Source organism: Trematomus bernacchii, unplaced genomic scaffold (assembly GCF_902827165.1).
Source record: "Trematomus bernacchii unplaced genomic scaffold, fTreBer1.1, whole genome shotgun sequence".
Lineage (NCBI taxonomy): Eukaryota > Metazoa > Chordata > Actinopteri > Perciformes > Nototheniidae > Trematomus > Trematomus bernacchii.
Genome location: NW_022987739.1, coordinates 2730653 through 2742121, shown reverse-complemented (window position 1 = coordinate 2742121; position 11469 = coordinate 2730653). Strand labels below are relative to the sequence as shown.

Sequence of the window (11469 nt, the reverse complement as noted above, 5' to 3'; positions counted from 1 at the left end):
CAAAAATACTTGAACAAAAAATGCATGATTCATAAATGACTTGATTTTTACGATTCGTTTGAAGGTAACCCACCTCATGTTTACCCACGATTAAGTAGATGACTCACACAATAAGTAAACCTTGACCAAGACTTTTGAGTTTCACTGGAATAATACAACTTCTGTTACCTTCCTTGTTTCTTACTGAAAGTGTTGCATTTTTACTTTTGTATTAACTCTTGAGCATCATAAATTAAATCCATAAGCGGTCTTTAGTACTGAGTCTTACATCTTATCCTCTTAATAAATGATTGAACTCCTGCAGTGTTTTACAGTTGTAACTTCCTGGTTCCAAGCTGGAAAATGAACACGTGTTGCGGGACTTTCCCTTTAGCACAAATGATTAACAAAAGCAGGTTAATATTCTCAGTCATAGTAGACATAACAAACTCCAAGTGCTCTTCAACTCTTATAAAGACACATTTCACCAGGGTCGGACTTTTAGCATTCAAAAACTGGGCAAACAAAAAGGAAACAAACCGTGAAATTCATTAATTATGAACTCTTCTAGTTATCAAAATAATCTTTATTGAAAATAGACACATGTACATGTGAGCAAAACAGAATTAATCAGAATAATACACAGGAAGAAAAGAAAAAAAACGTTCCTGTATTTGGAAATTTAACTTTGCAATCTTTCAGTGAGAAGCCTGCTTTGAAGTTGTCAGGATATAGCATCAAATCATTTATTTATTTCAAATATTTTCTTACCTTCTACATTTGAGTTATTAAGGCACATTTTGTGACTTACTGTTTTGTTTTTAAATCAATTAAATTAATACAAATTAAAATCCCCCAGTAATAACCTGTGATTGACAACGTTGTAAAACCATCTCAGTGGTTTTTTGACAGCAAAGAAAAATATTTTTATATTCAAAATATATATACAGCTATCAAAAAATATTTCAATCTAGAAAGAGACAAAATATCACAAATATAAATATCAGAAAAAAAGGGAAAAAAGGAATTAAAAATATTTATCCCAATAAAAGCCAGCACTCTTGATAAGAAGAATCATTAAAGCAAAGATTTTAGTGCAAATCCAATCGTGTACACAAGAAAATTAAATGAACAATGGGAAACACATCTCCATGGGGACATTTAACAGATATATAATGTGAGCCAGCAGTTGCATGAGAGATTTGATACAAAACAAGAAATATGAATCAACACCTCAAACAAACATTTTCTATCCATCCAAAGAAGTGCAATCCACGCTGATCTTTCACTAGATACTCTTCTTAGATGGGTTAAAAAGATGTGGAACAAAGTGCTGTTGAAACAATTAATGACACAGAACAAGGAGAAAACAAATCAATCAAACATATTGTACTAAACCTGGATGAGAGCATTTCCTAACCTACTTGGGAAATGAAATGATGGTACATATCCTTATTCAAAAGCTTGTACATGTACGCATTTGTAAAAACTCAGTGCTGGACAACATGAGCAGTTCTTCAACCTTATACTGCTGACGGAGAGATTAAAACAACCTTCAAACATTAGAACTCAAGGTTATATGTGAAATGTAACAACACACATTATATTTACAAGTTACTTCTCTGTCTCATAGCTAATGTACGGTCCAAGGAAGAATCAGGCTGATCCAAAATGGAATTCTGACTTCTTCGAGTCTTCAGCATCCTTTCTGCTCTACTTCCTTCTCAGACACCACAGGTAAGATGAGATGGGAGATGCGGCTCCACAGTCCACCAAACTTGTCTATGTCCATGTCATTGAAAGAACCGTGGTTGCTGGAGCTAATCAGCTTTTCCTTGACGTACTCTAGCACCATCTCCTCCACTTCCTTCAGACTCTGGTCCCCAATGATCTCATCTTGAGGAAGCAGCACAGTAAACAACAAAAACACGCGCTTGTAGGCGGCGTTCTCATGGTCACAGTAGCGATAAAAAATGAGCGTGGAGCCTGGAGGCAGCTCCTCGAAGCGATGAATGACGGCCACGGGTTTATCTCCTTCAAACGCTGCTCGCAGCTGGTTGTCGATGTCCAGCTTCACCTCATCGCTGTCCTGGCTGGCTCTGCTGGCTCCGTCGATGTGGAGGACGGAGGCGTTGAGGGCCGAGGAGTACGAGGAGGCCAGACTCCGAGCCAGGCAGGTCAGGGTCTTCTCAGCCCAGCGGCCGGCAGTAAAGATCAGACTGACCGGCTCTGTGGGCTGCGCTGTGTTCAGGTGCTTCTCCAAGTGGATCTTGCTTCTCCTCCACAACTCAGAGTGCTGACTGGGGAACTGAGCCTGAAGAAGAGACAGCTGATCTGCAAAAATGTCCGGCTTTATGGGCCTGGAATGGGTTGTTTCACCATCTGCATTCTTCTTCATTACAGGGATGATCTTGCATGCCACCAAGACGGCTGAACCGATCAGCGCCACGAGAATAAAACGGCATAAACCCCACATGAATCCTGGAAGGAAATAAGACCATATTAAAGTCCTGCAATGAATGTAGAACAAGTATCTTTGGGTGTAAAGATGATGTAGTTAAATGTATATATCTTACCGCTAAAGGAATATCCAGAGCTTTTCTTGATAGCAAGTGTTTTCTTTTTCACTTGTAAAAGAAAGAAATGTCATTAAATGAATGCCAACCATGTCAATCTACACTTGATGTTTCTAATAACTGGATTTTTTTTTTAAGTTGAGGCTTCAATACCTTGTTTTTTCTGCTGAACGGTTTGTGTTTGTGTTGGAATATTATTCACACGTTGTCTTATGCAGGACTTCTCCGAGGCTGGATGCACACTCTGGGGATAGTGGTTAACTACAGGTATACCTAAAGGGGAGTTAGAACATATTAATGTAAAAATGTGATTATTTTTAGAGAGGTAAATCAATTGGACAGGTGCTCAATGCATCTTTCCTCATGATTTTTCAATTCTGTGAAATCTGGCTGAGTAAAAATGTCCTTTTTACCAGTGCTTTTGACCTTAGCTTCCATCATCTTCCTGTACTCGTCCATGCTGGTGATCTTCGGGATGGGCACATCATGTCTGTTTACCGGTGGTCTGATTTGTGCGGAAGACTTGGTGGGAGCTTCAGGTCCTTTTGCTGAAGATTTAATTGAAAAAACAAACAAGCCATATTAGTTTTATCCTACATTGATGTAATCATTCCTATGCAGAATGAAGCTAAAGCCTTTTCCCACCTGTCTTTGTTCTTATCCGTTCTGCATCTCCATGTACAGCAGGACTGCGGAGTTCATTCAGCCCTACACAAGGGGATAGATATATGGACAGCATTTAATTAGCACTTTTCCATTGTTTATGACCTCTCAAAGCACTTTTACATTTACAGTGCATGTCAGTATTCACTCATTCATATAGAGGCAGAGGCTGCTATATAACGGGCAACTAGCTCAGGGAGACCAACATTCATGCCATGCCAGCAGGAGCCACTCCTACCTTTATTAGGTATTATCCAATCTGCATCTTTATTTACAGCATGACTGCGGAGCTCCTTGAGCAGAACACACGGGGATAAATGAATATCTCCAAGGGCGCCTGAAGGAACAAGAGAGAAAACCTGCCTGTGTTAGATCTGATGGTGGAAAGAAGTCCTATGAATTAAAGGTTAATAACGTCATAGTAAAATAATCAGAGTAAACCAGGATACCTCCTTTGTCATTTGATGGCACCTGCATAGCTAAATAATAACAAAGTAAGTAAATATTAATTGAATTACATCTGATTATCACTAAGCTAAAACACCTAGTCCCTTTATTATAAAGTTAATCATGAAAAAAGGTTTAAAGAAGTTTAATAACTGGTTAATATTAACTCATTTTAAATTGGTTGATGTTTATAACTTTGTGAGTTTGCAGCTATTTTGAGTTCTATACTATAGTTTAAAAAAAAACGTTTAAATGGTTGTCTATTGGTTGCACAAAGCAAACACTACTAGGGTGTCACTTATGGATAAGGAACATCTGAAGGATTTTGTGTTCTTCTTAAATTGGATGAAAAAATTAATTGGCTGACTGAGATATTGAAACTCTGTATGTATGTATATGTATAAAAAATATAAGAATATAAAAACAGACCTAACCTTTGTTTAATTGTACTTGATGAGAGGCATGAGAGGACTGCTGTATAATATCCATTCCCTGCTCTTCATTTATCTCCTGATCTTCATCTGGTTCCTGAACCTCCATCTCATTCGCATCACCACAGCTGTCCTCTGCTCCTCCATGCTCCAGCCGGCTCTTCTTGTTCGGGGATTCTGTCATATAGGAAATAAAATAATTAGTTTTTCCACCTTGGATAGTACAAACCATGTATGACTAACGTTAGGCAAACACTACGTTGGAGCATCCCACCTTCATCCTCTGAGTCACTCTCCTCATCTCTGGACCCATTGACAGCTTTCACAGGACTTTGGTGTTTCAACCCTCTTCTGGTCCTCTTCAGAGGTTCCCTGGGTGCCAGTTCAAAACCCAATGCTAAAGAAGGATCAGAAATACATTGTGGGAATGAGTCAACACAATTACTTGAACGTTGGATTGAACAAAGTTTGAAATAACTTTCAACATGTAAACGTGCAGCTCCATTCCTCTCTATTCCTAGTTTAAGGATCGACCACACAATTTCAGTCAGCTAACGTTGGTAATATCAGACATTGAACGGGTTTTGCCGTTGAACTTTCAGTGAGCTTATTTCAGCTAATAGTTATTTAGCTTTAAATGCTAAGCTAACGGAGCTAACCCTTTTTGTCACAACAGTCAGTTTGCTCACGTCCAACGTTACTCGATGACTGCCTAACCGATCGCCTCAGAAGGCGAGGCTCCTTACTTTCAGAAACCCTGGAATCCATTTATGATTACAATAAGAGCGATGCCAAAAACATCAGAGAGTCAATACGACTTTCACATACGGACAAACTATGGACTTCCCCGTAAGTTGTCAGGGGAAGCATTTTCTGACAGTACGCCGTTGATGCCCGGAAACGCCACATTCTGTTTATCTCCATGGAAACATGGGCACTGCTGAACGTTCCGCCTGAATGTTGTGATCTGTCAGAGCGACGGACGTAACGCAAGGTATAAGGAAGTGTTTTGCTGGACAGATGTGATCACAGGTACGTTTTTTTAGAATGAGTAATTAGATTAAACTATTAAACATATATGTAGGTAATTTAAGTTACACGACGGCAGCTATATCCACGTATCATGTTGCTAACTGTTTTGTAAACCACATAAGCCAGCATCTCTCTGTCACTGGTTAGCTAGCTAGAGTTACTCAACGGTTGACGTAATTTTAAATATTCGTACGTAAAGGTTTCTATTAGTTGTGTTTCAAGCTAAGCTGCTAACATTGCTGCTAACTAGCTAACTATATTTTAACGTAAAAATGTCGGTAGTTTTACAGCAATTTCAGTAGCAATTAGCCACCAGATATTATTTAGCAACTCGCGGTGAACTCGAAACAGATATTACGTTTTTCCAACTTCGAGTTTCAAAAGTAAATTGTTTGTGTTTGTATGTGCTGTCTCATCTTATCGGAAGCTTTGCGTGTTATTTATTAATTGACCAGGGAGAGTGCACTGCACACTAGTCATTATTGTGTACCAATGCACCTGAGTTAGCTTTTTAGCTAATGTACATGTGTAGTCCCTGGGCAGGTTATTACCTATTTTATACAGACCTTGGTTATAACAAACAATTGGCCTAATGTTATCAATACATTTCCAAAGCAAGCAGATATATGTACAGTATATGACGAGGTATAAGCTAGTGCCAGAGATAAAGTCTTACTAAAGTGACCATTAATTTCTCTCTGAAGTGTGGGCATAGCTTACAAGAGGCAACCTTTGGTAGAGGTTAATGTTACCAACGCACTTAAAGTTAAGTCGTCTCCTATGTCTATGTTTAAATTAATTCAATGAATGCAATTGAAACAAGGGGAGTTTGCTTTAAAGAGAAACCAGAAACGAATATTAAAGCTACCCGTTGGCAGGTTCACTAAAGACTTTGGACTTTCTAATCTGTCAAGAACTAATAAATGTACTCCGGTTTTACCATAACAACAAACGTTCTATATACCAATTTATTTCAATGCAGGTTTGAACCATCCTTCGAGTAAAGTTGCCCCATCCACAGACATGGCAGAGCAAGACCCAGATCACCAGCAAACAGCAGGTACTGAAACACCAATGACAAAGGCCAGATATTAGTTATGGTGGGCTAAAATATTTACATACATATACAACAGTGTTTACACTTACCAGTACATGATAGTTCATCATTGATTTGTTTTTATCAGAAGGGAAGGAAAAAGAAAAACAGTCTATATTGGATCCTGATGTGTTACCACGTAACTACAAACAGGAGAGAGATCCTGATGAAAAGCAGAATATCTCAAAAGGTAAGATATGCAAGCAAGGTCAAAAATAATCTAATCATGTAATGTGTATTTACCAAATATGTCCCTGCATCCTCTGAACCAACTTAATATTGTGTCTGTCTCACCTAACAAGATTCAGCTTCATTACCTGCAGCTACACACCTAGAGACTAACAACTCTAGTTTATTATCAGTGTTTCATTTACATAATTTCCCAATTCCTGTTTGATTTGCACATTAAACTCTTTAATGGACTATCAACAGTTTACATTTGAATATTCGTACATATATTCCATTAGCTTCATTACTGTTGAGCAAGTTTTGCTAGCTGCCCTATTAACAACTATTATCGGTTTGCTTACAGTGTCTGCTAGAACACAACAAATTCAGTTTAAATGTACCCTCCAGATGTTATTCAGTACTCAAAACAGACTTTTCAATGTTTTCAACTTTGAGTTTTAACAGTAGGTTAATTATTTTTTTAAGTGCTAACAGTTTTTACAATTGGAAGCCTGATATGTTATGGAGTCAAACCACTGTTAATTGAAAACAAGGGAAGATTTAAATGTTATAAAGAGAAAAAAGTGACTGCCCTTAGCCGCTCCCTTTTGACAGTAACTACATACCTTGAGACTTTGAACATGTGACAAGGATGTGAACAAAACCGATAAACCTGTTCAGGCATTGGCATAATAAAAACAAGTGCTGTATACACTTGTCTGTCTTGCAGCATTGAACCAACCTTTGAGTAAAGAGCCTCCACCCACAGACATGGCAGAGAAACACACAGAAGGTACATAAACACCAAATGACAAAGTCCAAATATCAGTTATAATGGAATAGTATATTTACAAAACATTTACAATGTAGTTTAAATTGACACGTTGTGTTATTTATATGTTTTTATCAGGAGGCAAGGAAGAAGAAACTAAGGCTAAATCGGATCAAGAGGTTTCATCATTCGACAACAAACAGGAAGTGACCGATCCAAATAAAAAGGCTCAACTCTCACAAGGTAAAATGCGCAAGCAATGTCAAAAGTAATGCATTTATGTCATCGATTTGTATTTTACAAATGGGTTTATGCATCTACTGTGCTAATCATATGGTCTCTAACGTAAAAACCATGTATTAGGGTTTTATTTATATCATATCATCATGTCAGTGTTTATTTTCCTCCAAAAGTATTTAAAAAACAAACATTTATGACATAAAACACTGTGTAGTGTGTACATGGTGAGTATTGTTTCTGCACTGAACCCGATGTTGTCACAGTAGTTTATCAGTCTTAATGTGTCATCTACAACAATCAATGGGAAGGATTTGCAAATGAATTTGATGCAAAAAGTATGCTAAGAAAAAAGCAAACAGGGCTGAACATATACCAGATCTGGAATGAAAATCAAACAGGTCAGGTTAGGTAGGAATTTGAAATATTATTATTCAAATATTTGTATTGATTTTCCACATATAACAAACAGCAGCGCTCAACACTCAAAAGTACAGCACACACAGAAAGTATACAAAATATCAATTGACATCCAGAAGAGATACAAAATAGGTATATACAAAATAAACATAAATTATTAAATAAAAAACTACATGGTACAAGAGTAAAAATGAAAACATAAATAAATAAAACAAAGGGGGGGGGGGGGGGTTGGCTACGTTGTTTTAATGTCAGAGAATTCGTTCTCAAAGTAGGACAGAAACGGTTGCCAGACCTTATAGTACTTTGCGATAGAGCGGAATTTGAAACATTAGACGTCCAGTTAGACTACAGTATAACTCATAACAATTATTTACAATTGATTTCTGTATTTGTCTACAGACAGTGCTGCGGCTGTAGATCAGATGGCGCCTCCAGATGAAGGCACATCACTGAATGTGACGGAGAACAGAACCCCACTTCAGGCTGATGAAGGAAGTTGTGGTGATTTCAACAGAAAGACACCAGGAAATGAGCAACCGACCTCAACAGCTGAGGAGAAGTCCAGTGAGTGTTCCTGTCTAAGGGTCATAACAAGTCATTCTGACTTCATTATCCATTGTAGTCACACGTTAAGAGACATATTACTCACGTTTGGGAAAGCTTGATACAAACCTCTAACAAGTGCCATTAGGAGTAGTGTGTAAACGTTTTTATTTTTATAGTCAATTTACTGCGTGCTCTATGAAGTACTTGTAGTGTGTTTCATTATGTGCAATGAGGTGACGTTCCCACTTGCATTTGCCATTAAAAAATCATCTCGGAAATATTGTTGAACTATGATATATAAATGCTGAAGTCCTTTTTTGCTTTGTAATAGCAATAATATTTTCTGTGGTTGCATATGTTTTACATTCAAGGATTCAAGGATTCAAGGCTTGGTACATAGCAACAGTGTAGTTATGACAATGAAATTCTTAGGTCACAGGCTCCTCCAACAGTTCAACACAATAAAACAGATAATAGTGCAAGTATATAAAATAAAATAGAATATAATAGAAATTGTGCAGAATAGTCTATATAAAATTAATTGGAATATCGATATAAGTTACAACCAGATGAATGTTATGGATGTTCTTTCAAAAGTTCAGGTGTTTAACATTCAAGGTTTCCTTTTGTAATTGGTTTGCAAAATTATAGCTATGTGTTCAGAACAGAGATAAATTACCCACACAAATCAGTGCAGGCTAGCCAATAGGTAACCTGCACTGATTTAACCATCCTTGGCATGTATTTATTCGATTGCTTTGTTTATAGCAGTTATTTTTCCTACTGTAAGCTCCAGGGTCCTCCACTTGTTGTGGATGTTTTTATACAAACCTTCAGTCGTAGTATGGTGTTGGTATTTGCTTGTAGTGCTTTATTCAGTAGCTGCTTAATAGTGTTAATGCCCTTGCTATATTCAGGTTTGAGCTAAAAGTTGATATCTTTTCCAGTCTTAAATAATGTAAGATTAAAAAGGCAGCTCTCATGATGATCACACTGGACCTTTTTTTGTTATACCCCACACAACTGTAAAGAAACTGACTTGAATATTGCTGAGTATGTTAATCTTTCCTAATTGTATCAGGAGAACACCACACTGGGGAGAAAAAAGAATCAGAAACGATAAGCCCGCCTACTCTCAGTGAAGGAAAGGACGACCAAGTAGATGGACCAAGAGAAGAAAGCCCAGACACTAACAACCCACATCCTGAAGCTGGAGACAGTGAGTCTGATGTGTTATATCTTTCCATAACTTTCAACTGCTGTTGTCTTGTCGTTCCTAGTCTTACACAACAGATAAAGCCAGTGAGGAAGCATGACGTATAGCTGCCAAGTGACTATCAGCTGTGCGGGTGTCTTTTTAGTTACATTTTAACCAGTTTTTTCCTCATTTGTCAGATGATCGAAGCGTCACAAAGGACGTTTTAGCTCCTGAAGAGGAAGAGGATATACCGGAGAGAAAAGACTGTCCTCAGGAAAATATTGAAACCATCGGCCCGAACACTGAGGAGAGTGATGATGCCGAATCTACAGTTCCAGGGGTTAAGGGAAATTCTGGAGGTAACCTTGTTTCTTATTCCTTTTTAGTGTCATTGGGGGTTTACTAACTGAGCGAATAACAAAAGTAAAACACAAGTTCCTTACGAGACCTTACTTTCTCAGTGATTGTCTTTTTTCACATTGCATGTATTTTTTGACACACAATTTTGAGTAACTTATTAACAACTCATTGACACAACACATGTGCCTTCTCTTCACAGGAGTTGGAATCTACCTGATGTTAGCTTTAGCGGTGTTATGTGTCGCCATCTTGGGACAGTATGTCTTCGAACCCGAGATGCCGCCTCAGAAAAAAGATGAGCAGAAGATAGACATCTTCCTCAGGCAGCTGGAAAAAGTAAAGACTCGGTTCCCTAACCAGCGTGAGGTGCTCTGGGACAGGAGCAAGATCCACCTGCTGAGGCACCTGCTGATGGCCCAGCCCACCGAGCCAGTGAGCCTGATCCTCACCGCGGGACACGGGGCTGAGCGGACTCTAACCTGCTTGGCTAAGAGCCTGGCCGCCGCCTTCTCCACCTCCCTCAACGCCTCCGTCCTCCACATCGACGGAGCCAGCAGAGCCAGCCAAGACAGCGACCAGGTGAAGCTGGACATCGACAACAAGCTGCAGGGAGCCTTCGAAGGAGACAAACCCGTAGCCGTCATTAACCGCTTCGAGGAGCTGCCCCCAGGCTCCACGCTTATTTTTTATCGCTACTGCGACCATGAGAACGCCGCCTACAAGAAGACCTGTCTGATCTTCACAGTGCTGCTGGGGGAGGAAGAGGAGATCCCCGCCGAGGCTCGTTTGTGTACTGTGGAGGAGATGGTGGACGACCATCTCCAGAAGAAGTTCCTCTCTGACGGCCATCCTGTTGCTTTCGACAGGATGGACCTCGACAAGTACAGTGGACTGTGGAGTCGTATTTCTCATCTCATCCTGCCTGTGGTGGCAGAGAGAAGGATTGAACGTGAAGGGTGCTAAGGGAATAAACAGACACTGTGGAACTTTTAGTCTAAGCACTCAAATATCACCACATGTCTCACTGCGTGACATTCTGAGGCTAGTAGCAGTGTTTTAAAGACCGAAATGTTTCTTGCATAATTTATATTAAATATCAACACAGATGAAAGTATCAAGAAGAATATTTACAATATTATGAAGATAATGTTATTGGTTATTTGTAAAATAAATTGGGGTCAACATTGTTTGACAATAAGGCTGTGGTGCTTTAATCTTATCAAATGTAGTTAGATTGATTGCTTGTAGAATAAGAAGTGATTCGCCTCGGGCATTTGTTGATTAAACAGCGCTTTTCTTTCCGATTCACAACACAGGTTTTTTTTAAATGTTCACCACAAATGTATTTTTCTGCAATCCTCAAACCTACATGGCACCACATGCCTTAACTGAATCTATTTTTTAATATACCTTTACGTGTGTCACACTACAGGAAGACTTGTCTTGGAAATAATTGCAAACATTGAATGTGCCTTAAAGTGCAAATAAACAGGTAATTTCAAATACTTGATTTGTTGTCATTGTAATGAACCGTGTTGCAG

The 11469-nt window shown here is 38.7% G+C and overlaps 2 protein-coding genes across 5 annotated transcripts; one reads left to right on the top strand and one right to left on the bottom strand.

Annotated features, from left to right (window-relative positions):
• Positions 1-529: 529 nt before the first annotated feature.
• si:dkeyp-82a1.6 (torsin-1A-interacting protein 2) lies at positions 530-4968 on the bottom strand. 3 transcript variants are annotated; one of them, XM_034146335.1, is made up of 9 exons: positions 4756-4968; positions 4371-4493; positions 4100-4273; positions 3457-3555; positions 3201-3263; positions 2969-3103; positions 2709-2828; positions 2556-2606; positions 530-2460 (listed from the first exon to the last, which is right to left on the bottom strand). In XM_034146335.1, exons 1-9 carry the CDS (start codon positions 4862-4864, stop codon positions 1676-1678), a joined length of 1659 nt encoding a protein of 552 aa, XP_034002226.1. In that variant the 5' UTR covers positions 4865-4968; the 3' UTR covers positions 530-1675. The 3 variants fall into 3 exon arrangements, with proteins under 3 accessions (XP_034002226.1, XP_034002227.1, XP_034002228.1); XM_034146336.1 differs by having other exon boundaries at positions 4786-4968; XM_034146337.1 differs by having other exon boundaries at positions 4843-4968.
• A 66-nt stretch (positions 4969-5034) lies between these two features.
• Positions 5035-11433, top strand: LOC117495202 (torsin-1A-interacting protein 2-like). Of its 2 annotated transcripts, none has more exons than XM_034146343.1 (9): positions 5035-5128; positions 6111-6188; positions 6316-6414; positions 7123-7185; positions 7303-7407; positions 8224-8388; positions 9452-9589; positions 9766-9927; positions 10128-11433. In XM_034146343.1, the coding sequence occupies exons 2-9, from the start codon at positions 6152-6154 to the stop codon at positions 10889-10891; spliced, it is 1533 nt and encodes a 510-aa protein (XP_034002234.1). In that variant the 5' UTR covers positions 5035-5128; positions 6111-6151; the 3' UTR covers positions 10892-11433. The 2 variants fall into 2 exon arrangements, with proteins under 2 accessions (XP_034002234.1, XP_034002233.1); XM_034146342.1 differs by having other exon boundaries at positions 6313-6414.
• Positions 11434-11469: the final 36 nt, after the last annotated feature.

Coding starts and splice junctions, on each gene's coding strand:
- si:dkeyp-82a1.6 (XM_034146335.1), bottom strand. CDS start 4,864: ATGGATTCCAGGGTTTCTGAAAGTAAGGAGCCTCGCCTTCTGAGGCGA. Junction 4,494..4,755: donor TGACTGTTGTGACAAAAAGG/GTTAGCTCCGTT, acceptor ATCCTTCTTTAG/CATTGGGTTTTGAACTGGCA. Junction 3,264..3,456: donor TTGGATAATACCTAATAAAG/GTAGGAGTGGCT, acceptor CCCCTTGTGTAG/GGCTGAATGAACTCCGCAGT.
- LOC117495202 (XM_034146342.1), top strand. CDS start 6,152: ATGGCAGAGCAAGACCCAGATCACCAGCAAACAGCAG. Junction 6,415..7,122: donor AAAGCAGAATATCTCAAAAG/GTAAGATATGCA, acceptor TCTGTCTTGCAG/CATTGAACCAACCTTTGAGT. Junction 9,928..10,127: donor GGTTAAGGGAAATTCTGGAG/GTAACCTTGTTT, acceptor TTCTCTTCACAG/GAGTTGGAATCTACCTGATG.